The sequence below is a fragment of the Pleurodeles waltl genome, chromosome 6 (genome assembly GCF_031143425.1).
Source record: "Pleurodeles waltl isolate 20211129_DDA chromosome 6, aPleWal1.hap1.20221129, whole genome shotgun sequence".
In the NCBI taxonomy this organism is placed as follows: domain Eukaryota; kingdom Metazoa; phylum Chordata; class Amphibia; order Caudata; family Salamandridae; genus Pleurodeles; species Pleurodeles waltl.
This window is the reverse complement of record NC_090445.1, coordinates 450,616,066-450,631,718: the sequence shown is the minus strand read 5'-3', so window position 1 is coordinate 450,631,718 and position 15,653 is coordinate 450,616,066. Positions and strand designations below refer to the sequence as shown.

General features: G+C 43.3%; 1 protein-coding gene across 1 annotated transcript in view; it reads left to right on the top strand.

The window, feature by feature from the left end:
* SLC26A9 (solute carrier family 26 member 9) overlaps positions 1-13,234 on the top strand; it is a 188,522-nt gene extending 175,288 nt beyond the window's left edge. Inside the window, exons 22-23 of the mRNA XM_069238573.1 lie at positions 5,626-5,700; positions 7,099-13,234. Coding sequence (XP_069094674.1) covers positions 5,626-5,700; positions 7,099-7,146 — 123 coding nt within the window. The 3' untranslated portion in view covers positions 7,147-13,234. The remainder of the gene's footprint in view (positions 1-5,625; positions 5,701-7,098) is intronic.
* Positions 13,235-15,653: the final 2,419 nt, after the last annotated feature.

Here is a 15,653-nt window from a genome sequence, read left to right as displayed (position 1 = left end):
GGGCACCAAGGGGTATGCACAGGAGTGTATACCCCTTGGTGCACTTTCATAGTTATGCAAGGGCACAGAGAGGCATACGCTACAGTGTACAACCCTCAGTGCCCTTAGATAACTATGTAAGGGCACCGAGGGGTATGCACTGGATTGGATGCCCCTCTGTGTCCTTACATATTTATGTAAGGACACAGAGGGATATCCACTGCACATTGCAGTTCCCCTTGGTGTAATTCCTCAGAATTCTGTGGAATTTTAATGTAATTCGTCACAATTCAGCAGAATGAAACTCTGCCAATTCTGCCAGTCAGGGAGAACCTGGTGAAGGAAGCATGTAATTTATTGTGGAAATGAATGCCTGTCCCAAAGCTCCACTGCCATCACTAGTTCACCACTCCTGCTTTGGGGATCTATAACTTCCCTCCTTCCCAATCCCAAAGGCCTGTCCTCCTACACGCGTCTGAGGTCCATCCACCCACATGGATGCAAAGAATCCTTTTTTACACACACAACCCCACCCACCTCCAACCACACACACACAGACACACACTTATTTCCGAAAAAGCAGCATGGCTCCTTTATTGATGCTGCACTTACGTGCAGATACACCGTTTTATTTGCAGTTTTACATAGTTCAAACTCAACAGTGTTGGATCGCTTTACATCAGCACCAGTTACATTATACAAGGACATATGTCACCTCTAGGCATCTTAAACCTGAGGCCCTCATCTAACGCTCTTACTCACCTCACAATTTTTGCTCATTACAAATAACTACATTACAACTTCAAGGCATCTGGCATTTCAATCTTGTGGTTTTAAAAATCAACATTTGGTTTCACAATCCCCTTCACTCCGCTTTAAAATGTGTGTTAATGTGTGTTAATGAGTGTTAATCTGGCAGGTTAGCACAATTCAGTAACCTTGTGTGTAGTGTGTGTTATTTTTGACAAGCTCTCATGTGGATCGTACTACCGGGGGGGCATTTTTGATGGAGTAAAGGTGTACATAGCATTCATATGGCATCATAACCCTCGCCCGCTGTAGGATTCCCATCAAGAAGCCCCAACCAGGAGAAACCTTGCACAAAATGTGTGCATTCCAGTCAAGACAGTACCACAAGGGTTCCCTGAAAGCAGGCAAAATAGGAGCGAACAGAACAGTAAACACAAAATCAAAGAAACAACCCACCTCCAATTAAGTACTACAAGTTGAATCCCACACGATAATAACCTCAAACAATTGGTCAAGAACGCAAAATAGATTTCAAGTACTGATGTTGTATAACTGAATACATTCTGCCATTTTTATTAACTTAACTCAGGCAGGGGAAGTCAGAACAAAGAATTTCCTGTGGAAGAGAGGAGTTACCACCTCTCCTTTAGAAATAGGTGTTTCTGGGCTAGGGTGGGGGTGCTTCTGAGCCAGACTGCTTTGAAGGCCACATTTGGTGACCTCCTTGCATAAACCAGTTTACTCCAGTGCAGGAACCTCCGGCTTCCACTCTGGCGTGAAACCACACAAAAGCCAGGGGAGTGACCACCACCCCTGTCCAGCTCCTCCCCTAGGGAGGTGCCTAGAGGTCTGCCAGGTGGCCACTCGATTCTGCCCTCTTGGAAATAAGATGAGCAGAGGTCCTTGGGAGCATCTGTCTGGCCAGTCTACCAGATTAGCATCCCTGCCCCCTCCCCCCAGTAGATGGGTCACTGCAGAAGCTGTCCGACCCCCTTCCTGGGTTATTTAAGGGCTCCCCTGAGGGTGGGACCCTAGATTTATCTACAAGCGTGGTCTGCAAGATTCTTCTATGAGATTTGACTGCAAGACACTTCTGCAACCTGGACACTGGAACTGCTGCTGGACTTCGCCAGGAACCAAGACAAGACTGCACCTAGTAGGAGGGCTCCTACTGCAACTTTGTCCTGTTCATTACAAGGACTCTGCAACTTCCGTGGCTGTGCAGCTTCCAAAGTCACAAGGAATCTGCCTGCACTTAAGACAGCAAGAAGGAATCTCCCTGGGAGTAAAGGAGTCACTCCCCTTCATCCGCAGGCACCTCAACGTCGATAACTGGTTTGTGGGTCCTGCTGTCCCACAGACACTTCAAGGCTTTGCAAAACAGGTGGTGGTGCTGTGGCTCTCCAGAGCTCTGACCTGTCTTCTTTGCATCTGAGAAGTCTGTGGTCCCTCGCTGGAGCTGCTTGACTGGAACCCCTATGCACCACATCTGTTTGCCGTAACCAAGGCATGGTGGCTCTTCAGTCCAAAGACCTCCTAGCTCCAAGAAGCCCTAGCCTCCAGCATCACACAGCCACAAGAATGACATCCTAACTGCAACCCCTGCGACGTGGCCATCCAACTTCGCTGTGCTGCTGAGGCCTCCCTGTGACTCCCTGTGCCTGCTACCAGAGGGTCCTCCTAGGGTCTTCAACGATTCCTGTCCAGTCTCCTGCTTGCTGAGGGCTGACCCAGACTTACCTACAAAGGTTGATTCCCTTGGACCTTCCAAGTCCCCAAATCCTGCAATACTTCATGCACTGCTTTCCTCCATTTACCAAGGCTTTTTAGTGCTCCTGCTAACCATTGACCCCTCTGCAATTCGATGACTTGCATGGAAAAGCTCATAGATGACTCCTGGGATGTTTCTACATCACCTGAACACCACTGCACTTCCTCGACAACCATCCCGCAGGGAAGCATCTTCAAGAAGGGTGGGCTTTACCCTCTTGCACCTCCTTGGCATTCCTGAGTGGCCTGGACTCTACCCCCTCTTTCCTTAGGTCCTCCTCATCTTTAATCCATGCCTGGCTACCACCGACCTGGCCCATTGGTCACGACAGCAGCTGGACAACCGAGGTCCCAATTGATTTCAATGGTAGGTTCTGACACAAATTCACCCCTATGCACCTGAGCTCCCCGGTGTATGTACTCCACTTCTCTGGGTACCACAGGTGGGGGCACTTTTGAACCTCCCTTGTACCAATGGATTTCCTCTGAGTCCTCTGGGAAGGGTCCTAGAATACAAAAACTCTAACCAGGTCTTCCCCATGTTATCCTATGGACATCTGACCTGGGGTAACATCTTTGCACACAGGTGCCTGGGGAATCCTAGATACTTATCTTTTGTGTTTTAGTGCTTCCCTAGTCCTGAAGGTCCTTGGGTGGTAGTCTTGGTTAGTTGTGACTTTCACATCCTATTTTTTGAGTATTTGGTTTGCCCCCCATATGGGGCCATGTTATTTTATGCCTTTGCTTTCTGTTTCTATGTATATTTTTATGCGTAGATATCTCTGGTTAGAAGATATAAGTTAGTTTAGTACCTGTGTTATAATAAATAATACATCATTTTTCTAACAACTGTGTGGTCCTTCTTGTGTGTACATCACTGTCTAATCTATGTGCTATTTGCAATTGCTTTACACCCTACTGGGTAAGCCCTAGCTGCTCTCCACAGCTACCCTTTGAGAGCTCTGGTTATCTGGAACCACTTACACTATCACTAAGGGTTGCCTGGACTCAGTACACAGTGCCTCACCCATAGGTGTACACCATATACTGAGTCAGCCTCCTACGTCTGGGTCCAGGAACTGTGGAGCTGGTGCCTGTTTGAGGCAAGTTGCTTCGAATTTAGAGGGTGTCATGGAAGGCACACACAGAGGATTCAATTCTTATCTGACTTCCCATTTACCATTTTAAGCCACTGCATTCAATGGCATGGTAGCGAGTCCTTGGGGTGAATCTTTAAAGAGCCGCAGGTGCAAGCCATTGGTTCCCAGGTTAATCTAGGTCCAGTGTTCTAGCTAAATTAGAGACAAGACACATGGTATGCCACAGACCGAGATGAAGCAAGTTAGCACAGCATCGTGGTAGTTTATTGCACATGACAGCAGAGCAAGCAATGGATTTGGAAGCAGAAGGCATTGTGCGCTTATGCCAACTCGATAAATCAATGTGGGGAAGTTTTCACCTTAAACCACAAGGTTATTTCAACAGAAAACTACAAGCTTCACTGGAGGAAGTACTTCAAGAAGAAAAGCCAAAATGTGTCACTCCGCACCAGAGTCAATAGGAAATGTGTCAGAAAACACAAATGTTTGATCTCCATTTTAACATTTCAAAGCTTGGGTAACCTTGCCGACATCTCGGAAATCTGGCTTTGTCCGGGTATCTCTGCTGATAGTGTCTAATCTGTAAATTCTTAGATATCAGACCACAATCTGGCTGCTGATAATCCTACCTTCTAACTTTTCAGCCAATATTTCCTTTATCTCTGAAAGTAAAGTAGCTGCTTTGCTTGTGTGTGGAGTTCAGCTGCACTATTGTTAAAGTGTGTGTTCACCTGCAGCGGGTTTAGTAGCTCCGTCCCTAGCACTGTGGCCACGGTCCCAACTCACAAGAGGAAGTCTAGGCCAACCTGTGGGGTACAGTCCCCTCCACCACACTAAGCCAAACATGCACCCCTATCTTCATGCACGTCAAACGTCTGACAAGGTACCTCAGGCCTGCCCTGTAGAAGGCCCTAGTCTCCCATTGTGCCATGACCTGGGGCGCGACAGGCAAACAACCCTTAAAGAAGGCATTAATTCCCCTTTGTGATACTGTTCCAGAACGTCATGGCCTACATATACGTCCAACTAAAATATTGTACCATAAACATTGTTAATAAAATATCGCCCCTTTGGAGTTACACTCAATGGAGCGATATTTTTGTTAATGATCTTTAGGCCACAATATTTATGCAAAAAGATATTATGTTATCCATATGCTGACGTACAACCCCCGATATCATTTCATAATACTTCATATCCGTCCTTATTCACTTTCTGCTTCTTTCGCAACGATACCCCATGGAAGCGCTATTAATTCTCCTTAGTCCTCATTTAAGGACTCTATGCCACCAACTGTTCTTCCATTGTCTTCAGTCGTGGTCCGTAGGAGCTATCTTTTGATTCACTGACGTGTGGAATGGGAAGGCCTGAAATAAGGTTAGAGTCCTGTCCAATTCCTAATGCTGGAATCATTAAACAGGAGCAACCCTGGCTGCTCCTTGATTGACAGGGCTGTCATCATACTGGACCATTGATGCTTCTGGTCCACTGACTGAGACCGTCAACACAAAGGGCACCTCACGATTGAAAACCGCAAACACTCCAGTGAGTGAGAGTATGATCGCACTCTAAATAAATAATCGCAAACCTCCCTAGTGGCATACATTGCAGGTTATTCTAAGCAGAGGACTAGGATATACTGCACATGGTAAGAACATTCACACAACAGTCATTTCCTGTAGACGGCTACAAACTATTCAGAAAGGAGGGAAACAGGCTGTGTGACATAGGTAAATTAATCACTATTCCATATGTTAAAAAAAGAGTGAACACCAAACTGATACCAGCACTCATCACAGTTTTATTCACAGAAAAAGGCCTCCAACACTGAACATGGCCATGCCTTGTAGCCATCACTGCCATGATGCAAGACTTTCCGTTATCACGTGCCAGGGCAGAGCCGCCCTCAGTCAGGACAGTGCAGCACTCGCGTTAGACTCGTAGCGTCTAGTCCCAGGGGAGCGCTCCTTCCGTTCACTTCTCTCACAATTCTTCTGAATCATTATTTCCCCTCCTCTGTGTTTAGAAACCAATCGATGCAGAATTCTACATAAGTGACTCGTTGGAGGGGAGCAGCAGCGAATATCAGAATTTGGAAGAGGTGAGTAATATTTTGGTGCCTACAGCGAACATTCTTTTAACATCATTTTGCCAGCATCCTTGTTAACAGAGGTCAGTGCTTAATTTAGGCCGGTGTTTGCGGGTGGGACAACCAATGTTACCTTTTGGGACCTTGCTTGTTTTCCCCAGCAGATTTCGATCCAAAGGAAAAGAGAGAGAAAAACACAAAAGGGAAAGGAGGGGGAACAGAAACACGGGGAAACAGTAACGAAGAGAGAAAGCAGGGATGAAAAAGAATCTGCAGGCGTTAGATGAAGGGGGAAGAAGTGCCTGGTGGTGGATTAGAGGGGTGAGACGCAATCAAGACTATTCAGTTTTGGTATTCAGCACCCTGGCCTTCAAGAGCGCTGGCCACCGGCTTCAGAACGAAACGTTTGGCCCTGGCTCCTATTGATTTACAAATTAAGCAAGAACAGAGACAACCTAGAGAAATGGAGATGGGAAACAGATGTAAACACAAGCGGCAGCAATGTAATTTACAAGTAGGGCCACTAGAATGACACATTTCAACAGCTAGTCTGTTTTTTACAAATAAATGATGATCCTTTGCATTCCCAACATATTCAGCTATTCACTGCATAATTTGCATATTGTAACAAAAACGTTTCTTGCTCAAAAGAATAATACGTTATTAAGAAATGTGTGCCTAGAATACAGTATAGCTGCCAACACTTTGCAAAAGATAACTCGGCACCTTTCAGCTGTTGATCGCTGTACTGAGTCACTAGACAGATAAGGATTTTGCCCAAGTAGTGTTAATAGTTCCAAAGTGATGGACTGGCGGGAGAGCATCAAAGCCCTATGTATGTTTACACGACATGCAGAGAGAGTAAAAATACGTAGCTTTGAAATGAATATTCATGTTTATACAATACTTTCAAAAGACAGCAGCAATTTAAAGAAAGCAGTCTTACAGAAGATTTATGTGTATTTTATTATAAAAAGGAACATCCTTCGAAACCCTGCATTGGCTTAATCCCCCCCAATTGCATCTTTCTGTCCCCAAATACAGAATCCCAGATCAAGTATAGCCTTAGGTTCAGAAATAAGCAATGGTAGCTCAAAGTCACCCTGCTATCCCGAGCAGCTGTGGAGTTCAGTAGCAGCCGCAATGTTCTTGCTTGAAGCTTGTAAAACCTGAGGTCATGCTGCGGTAATTCTGTATACCCTAGTCATTAGCCTGTGCCTCAGCAGATTTTAGCGGATCATAGATTGCCCCGCCTCATCTTCCTGGTACAGGTAACAGTGCAGCAATGTTCAGGATTAGTGCTCTTCAAGATCAAAAAAGGACTGATTACAGAACATTTTGAATAAATGCACAAAATACAGAGCTACTGTTTTGCTTTCATACCCTGACCAGACCTTTGTCTTTCTCCAGGCCATGTTTGGGAGCATGTTCCAGTCCGAAATGCAGACAGCGCTATGATGCCCAAGCTTGACAATACTAGGGGGTGACAGTCTCCAGGAGCGACAAGTGATGTGACTTATTTAACTTCGCCTGCAGAGTGGTGCCCTGGGCAGAAGGACAGAGCAAGAGTATCCCGGATTATCCGGATTTCTTCGATTACCGGAGAATGGCACTGCCATGTTGCGCTCAGCCTTCTGCAAAAGGCTGGTTATAATTGGAGGAGACTGCCTGCTCATACCTCTTAGTCCTAACGGGTCATCTCAGCACCTCGGCTGACATGGATGCTTTAAGACTTGTTATTCTATTCGATGCCTTATCTATTTCCATAGCACTGCTTTGTACACATTAATCTTCTCAACTATTCCAAGTCTCCGCCTGGCACACTTCAATGGAGTTTCAGTTATGCCCCATCACTAGCCTCACAGAGATCATTGGTGCCTCAATCATCCCGTATCACCAGCCTCATACATGCTAATAGAGTCTCATTAATTTGCCATTACTGAGTCCATATATGACAATGGATTTTTGTGAATTATTCATAAAACAGGCCCCTGGCATTAAAATAGAATCTCACTCGCCCCAATCACTGCACTTGTGCATGTCAAATCTCGCTAATTTCCCATCACTTAATTAATAAACCTCAGTGGAGGGTCACTCTAGAAGAATGCCACTAGAATCATTATACAACATAGTACCAGCCTGCTGCTAACCAGACTATTATACAACAGAACCCAACACACTTAAAACATACACTAAAAACGTATTTCATTGACCCAGCACATGATATCAAACACCCACCGTGCACACTGTACACACCGCACCTATCTCTAAAAAAAATGCATGTACAGCTACACTTCTCACCACACTATTCTCATACTAACAGAACTAAACACACAACACAGTTTTAATATTTGAATTTGGAATTTGTCCATATAGGTTCCATTTGTATAGACTATATCACCCATCACATCCATGATTCTCCGTTAGCAGACCCACAAGGAGTCACTTCCTCATGCTACTCCCACGTGACACTGTACCTCTTGTAAGCCAGCATTTGGAGCATCCTTTTGAAAAATACCAGCAACATTATTACCTGAGATCTTATTAACAACTAGATCCTTCTCCTAGCATAGTTCAGCCAAAGAATCGCTAACTCCTGGCTTGCAATGCTTCCCCGGCCAGGCACTTTTTAAGAAGTCAACCATCTTGCTGTGTCGGATCTTGCTATCTATCAACCTCGTTATAAGGCAAGTCACAGATCTGTTCTCACCTACAGAAACAAGAGAAACACTACTTAGCTTTTGCCCACTAACCCACAAATTAATCCTTACCTACTTGGTCATAATGAGTATTTGACTTTTCCTGCACAATCTCTAACTTAGACCTCACCACCTTCACATCACATGCTACTAGTGTTGAGCTTCCTTCCTATCTGGTTTCACAAAATACTTGGGTTGGATACACTATTTCTTTGTGAGATCAAAGAGGAATGCTTATCACACTGCTTAGTGTGGTGTAAAACGTCCATAAGGTCCACATTATTTTGGAAGTTTAAATTACCTCTTTGGCCACTTGATTAAAGTACCTAAGAAGCCTGTGAGTACTTGTGCGATAAAGGGATGTGCACTTGTGCTTAGCTCCCATCTCTTTCAGAAACCTCTTCATCTTTTCGGACCTGAATTGCATTTCTTTATCGCTGACCAGCACTTTAAGTGCTTCCTCTCTATTGAACATCTCCAGAATTGCAACCCTCACCATGGTGTTTACACCATCTAAGGCATCTTGTTCAGAGCACCCATGCCAAATATTCCAGTTACAGTACCACAAATATAGGAACGTTGTCTCCCACAAGGATCAGACCCAAGATGTAAATTGCTATCTCACCCAAGGGATCTGTGGATAGCTCAAAGGGTTTAATTTAGGATTTAGATTGCTCCACTCCATCCCACACCGTGCATTTTCAAACCCTGCTTTCCTTCATCACATTCAGCATAGGCTACCAAAACTGGTCTGTTACCCACATTTTGGTGTTTGTACTTCCCACAGGTTCCACATGAAATAGACAAACCACCTTCAGCTGCACCCCTTGTTGTGAATAATTGTGCTCCCACACAAAATAAACACTTCAAAAAAGACAACACAATCAATTTTCTTGATATGTGTTCTCTTCCACCATCAGTATAGCTTTAGGTGAACAATCCTTTGTGGCATAACCAACAACTTACTTTAACACAGTATAGAAATAATACTGCTTTGACCACTGATCTCTAGGCATGGCAGACCCACTCTCATGAGCCACCAGAGTGATTGTGCTGTCCACATAGTCATACCGAGACTTCCTAAGACACAGCAAACATTTCACGACTCCATCCCTAGACTCCAAGAAATACTCAGCCCCGTAAATTCTACAATTCAATTTGTGGGCAAACAATCCTGGCTAATTCCTTCAAAATGTCCCTTGTTGTTAACAAAGCCACTAAAGGATCCTAGTCACTCCTTAACTTGAATTCCACAGTGCAAAACCTCATACGCAATCATAGATTATCTTTCATCTGCCTCCTGTAACGATCTGGAAGCAAATGCTGCTGCTCTCTTCCTTCGTCTGTGAGACAGAAACACGTAAATCGATGGTAGTAGCATGATGAGTTTTCACACACTCTCATTTTGAATCAAGACCCCTCTAGTGGCTTACCATATTCTCATGCTCCTCTAAAATTAAATGCTTTTCTTTAGAAGCCTTCAAGGAGGAAATGTAACAGTAGAAAACTGAGCACAAACTTGGTGGACAATTCTGGGGCACCCAAAAGTGATCTTAGAGTCTCCTTATCAGTCTGGGCTGGTGCCATTCACACCACTGTTAAAAGTTTCGGTTTTGTTTCAACTCAGTCTCCAGACACTTCGGGGCCAAATGTTTCACTAGCAGTTGTGATAATGTGCACTTAGACAAGTCTATCACTAGACCCACATCTTCAAAAATGGAAGTACTTTTGTTCTGTACCTCATCCTTGCTCATCACTAAAATGTTGCTCTTAACTTACAGGTTTCCCTTGACTTCAGCATGCTATGCTTGAGCCACTGGAACACTGCTGCCTTGAAGCCAAAGACCACACACTCCTTTTAAACTGACAGGCCTTCACAAGGGCGATGAAAGCTGTGCGTGATCTAGACTAGCAATGCAGTGATACCTGATGAGAATTTGAAGAAAGGTCAATGCTGCTGAACTCATTTGAACTATAGTTCACGAATAGTCTTCTGTCAACCCACATGGTGTGGTTTAGATCTCTCAAGAGCACACAGTGGCACATATTCCTACTTGCCTGTCAGGAGGTGGCCGATGACACCACAGAGAATAAATAAAATGTCCACTCACCTGTAGCCTTTCTGGCTCTTCTAATTCTATTAAAACGTTTGTTCGGACGGCGAATTACATGTTCCTCACTATGCCCAAAAGGTGTGGCCCTTTTTTAAAGTGATCTTTTGAATGAAACCTTTTAACTTCCCTAGCATAGCAGTAAAAACTTCATGAAGCCTTAGTTGGCAAATTAGCTCCAATTCAGCGTCTTTCTCGTTACTTTCCAAAGACAGATCAGCAGCATGTTCTTCACTACTGGGATCAGACTTTAACCCAATGACCTTCAGCTTCCTCAGTTCAATTACGGATGGCCCTTTAGAGACATTTCTCCAACATAAGGCAAGTTCTTATGCTCATCTACAGCTAGGCGAATTAAGGAACGCTTTAGGCGTGTTTTGTGTTCTTTTGACAGCGAAGTTCCCTATTCTCCTCCATTTGTAAAAGGTGAAATTTTGTTGTTTCACCACAGGTGCACCCGAGCAAAGATTTTTTTTCTACATAATAAGATAATTCTCTCTTCATGGCGAGAGAATTTTGATTTAAAACTAATCCAGCCAAGCTGGAACCCGTGCAAAGTTTTACTGGACTCGTTACCTTTTTCAAATGTTTTTTTCTCTGCTTGAACAGCTTTTCAGTGCAGGGTAGCATTAAGCAGGGAAATGGCACAAACTGTTTCATGCAAAGTGTATCTATTGCAGCGCCATTTTGTTAGAATCACATTAGACTATCCAATAAGTTAAACTGAAACAAAAGTCACAATTGTCATACAGAAGTAGTAAAGTAAAAAATGTCACAACCTTTCCATAGCTGCAAAGGTTTCCGTTGACTTTTGTGATGGGCTCTTAATATACAGATTGCAGTTTAGCACACCAGTAGTACACTAATAACACTATTTCGAAATTTAATAACTAATTGCATGCAAAAAATAAACTTTGAAGAAGCAGGCAGTAACACTCTGGAAAAAAGCAGCTGTACAAGCAACGGAGCATGTTCTGGAGCGGAAGTAGTCTTTCTTCTAACATACTTATTTAGGACTTCATTTAACCCAACCTCCTAGCTACAGAATAGTCTTTCCTTTAACAGACTTATTTAGGACTTAATTTAACCCAACCTCTGAGCCCCATTCTGGAGCTTGCTTATTTAACCCCCTCTGCTTGAGAGGATGACCGGTATGCTGGATCCTCAGAACATCTTGCAGGAAGAGATGTAAGCTTACCTTCATTGATTGTAGTCTGTCTCCTCTGAATCCCGCAGCCACACATACAAATGGCAGAGCTATGTCTAGAAGAGACGGGATCCTTAGCAGCCTTAGCAGGAATCAGTTGTGAAAATCAAGACGGAATCTGTTAAAAAAACAGCCAATGAAATGGCATTCTGCTGAGGCTTACTCCATTTGGTTTGCCAATAGAAGAATGCAATAAGACACTGTGATAATGATGCAATAATTATGTATATACTGCATGGCTCTAGCTTCTGATTGCCAGACACCAGACTTAAAACTGAAAATAACAACCGAATGCACTTTGATACACTGAGAACCTTCTCCAGTCTATCACTCCATCACATTACCCGCTCAACATACACACATCTCTTTTCTATTCATACCTTCCAACGTAAAATTAAAATAATCTATATCAGCTAACCTCATTGCTTCCTGCTGTGTGCCTCACACAAGTTTGCTTCACTGATGTGATATGAGTACACAAGCCTTTGCCCACAACATCTCTGACTTCATCTACAACACCATTTTAGACAGACCAGACTTGCCCTCATCTGATCTGGTGCGTTTCAGTAATAACTTTACTATTGACTATCCCTGTTCATGTTGATAGTCTAGGCTTTCGTCAATGTTTAGTCGGCTGCAGCCATGATACCTGCAGCAACAAGTGATGTGGGAATTCGGTAGAAATGGTTTATGACACAATCCTTTTGCTGGTAATGTGATTTATCATCTTAAAAGAATGTTTTTTAATTTGATAAATGCTAGAAGTTGCCAAAAAAGTTCTAAATTCAGAGACACCAATTTGTAATTGATCAGATTGGTTTGATGAGAATACCAAAAGAACCGTTGAGATTTGAAATCTGTGTGCCTTCCTAAAGTATGCCTACAAAAGTCCAATAACACCTCACAAACACTGGTCTGTTACCCTTCAGCAGAGGTAACGGAGCATACACAATACATGATTCCTATGTGCGCTCTTCAAAGAAATTCAAACATCGTCCAGTCGATTATGAGTACTCCCAATGTGTTACTGGCCTATAAACAGGATTGATCTACAAGAAAATCAGAAGATTAACTGATGGGCCGGTGTCCCTGAAAGGGTATTTGTGCTGATGATGAGTAAATCACATATGAGGTGATAAACTGGCATCCGTGACTGACTCACCCACAGCCCTACTGGCCTTTCATAGTTAGTAGCCTATTTAGAACACTCTACCTCCCAAATTTATCTGTGAGCCAGTCCTCCAAGCTGGTACATGGCTTCAAAACGTTCTCCCAAAATGTCAGGAGAGGCTGCTGTCGGCAACTCCACAGGTTGCTGGCAGCCATCTTGTTTACATTTCACCGCAGGATGTTCATTATGGACAAGAAGTGGCTGCTTATTCTGATATACTTCCTCCTTCCCAAAATACTTCTCCGGTAACCATGCAATTCCGTTCTGGCTTTCCTTTGTGATATCCGTGATTTTAATGGCATACAGTATGTTTTCCCTATTGTGTAGGGCTTTATCAATTTAAGATTAATTTTATTGTACAGGGTTTTTCAAGTCCTCTTAATTGAGGTACTTTACATGTTATAAATAAATAAATAAATAAATACATTATGTACTTGAACGACAACAGAGCAATGTCATTTATTTGTCACATAATCACATATCTCCTCGTGATCTCCCTGTTCCACCTAATTGGCTCATTTCCAGATTGGGCCTCCTATGTTTCAGTAAAGCTTTACTAGTTCCTTGCTTCACTTCCTTAGGTTCACACACTTCAGTTGGTGAGTCTGTTCCTCACTGCCCTTGATCGCCGGATACCTCTACACAGGAGCAGCTTCTTGCAGCTCAATAGACTCATATTCTATCTACTGGTTTTCCATAATGTTGAATGCAACTAGGCACGTGTCCACGAAGTAGGAGGGAGAAATCATAGCAGAAAAATAGGGGTGGGCCTAAGGGTCTGGCAGAATGGCAGTGAGTTCCAGATAAGAGCCAATGCTTGGCAGAACATATGATTTTCCAAGCTTTTTCTGAACTTAATGAAGGCTTTCTTTTGAAGGTGAGAAGGAGTGGAAGACAGTTCCAGAGAGCAGACTCTTAACAGTCAAGTCTTCCTCTCTCAAACTGTAGAGGTTTCTCTTGGCAGCAGCCACTAAGGGTGTGCTGGATTGAAGGCAACAATGAAGTTGTGGGTTAGTCAGTGGCCCACCATGCAAGTCATTATAACATAGGCAGGGAGTTTTAAAATCCACTCTTTGTTTGACAGGGTGAAGTTGTCTTTCGCTTCAGCCTGCGGCCACCATAGATGCCACTGCAGTAATCAACGAGGAAGAGAACCAGCGCAGGGAGAGACAGGTCCCTGGAGGCAGGAGAAGTGGGAGAATCGAGTGGAGGATGAGCAATGTTAAGACAGGATTGTTGGAGACTGTATTGACTTGAAGATCCCATGACACATCTGACCCGAGGTTGATTCCCAAAGTTACAAAACGTCAAGGATGGTATTGAGTGAGGGGGGAAGGGAGCCCTATGGGGGATTACAATGAAATCAGCTACAGGGTGGCATTGTCTAGCACACAGCAAAATCCCCATCTTCAAAGTAATGAAACACAATCGATATGGGATGTAGCCATTTTGCAATATGCCTAAGCCATGCCACTCCTTGGCATTGAACCTGGTGGCTCTTAGGATAATCTGAAGTGTATCATGGTATCATCTGCATACATGTCTTTGGCAGTGGTTGACGTTGGATCTAATGAGAACCACATTCTTAATGTTTTTTTGTAATTGAACAAAAACAGTTCTTATACTTTTTGTTAAAAAAACAACCTCCCTGGATGGTTAATGCTGCCCTTCAGATGCCTCTGACTTTCAGCGAAGGGGGTCTCTTGTACTATGAAGAAAGGCAGACAGCCAAAGAAGAAGCAAGTCTTCTCAACTGGGTGCCTGCTACCATTAAGAAATATAAATGTTTGCATTGGTTAATCAGTAAATCTGAAGGCTGCTTGGGAACCAGTACAATGCTCTCATTGGTGGAAGTTATTTGAGCTTCTTGGTGACCAAGATGCATTTTTGAACGGTAATGTATAAGTGTTAGCATCTGAGTTCTGAAGTGTATTTTGCTAATGGAAACTTACACTTGCACTGGCCACATTCTGGTTGCATATCATTAAAAATATATATTTTTGAAAGCACTAAATCGTTGCACATTTCCAGTATTCCACCTTACATTGTTTGAATTACAATTTTAAAATAATGACTTTCCTATTCACAGTGCTTTTAGACACAGCCTGAGACCTAGTAGCACTATAAATATAAATCACTATTCTCCACTGCGACTACTAGAATTCAGTACTGCGACTGTCTTGTTACAGACGTAGACATCTTCAGTGACCACAGTGACCAACTGAGATTTAATAAGGTAGAAGAGTGCATTTTCCACAGATTAATTTAGCTTGCGTTTATTTTTCTTTGAGAGAAAAAGTGTGTGTCTGTGCCAGTATGCATGTTACATTTTATATCTATTTACCTGAAGGTGAAAGACCAAATAAATAGTTACAGATCATAGTGTTCTTTTTAGCCACATCTCTGACCTCACCACGACACTCACAGTACCTTGCGACTGTTGCACTCAGGATGCCATACTTTTTTATGCACTTCAGCCGCTGGTCTTAGACTAGATGTAGCTATTGCTGATGCTCAAGATGGATGCTATGTAAGTCCCAACTGCTTATTGCGTTCAGCCCACCAATGTCTTTTGTACAACACTAAAATCAGAACTTTGTTTTCTGGTGACAGCATATCTTGCCACAAACAAAGAATGGAACTTGTGTGGCCTAAATCTGCTGTCGGAACAAAACATTACAGGTTAGGAGAAGGACAAAACTCTTTCTCTGCAATCAATAATCATTCCTTTGTGTCTTGATGCTAGTTTTTAGATTTTCTTTTTAGTCTCATTTTTT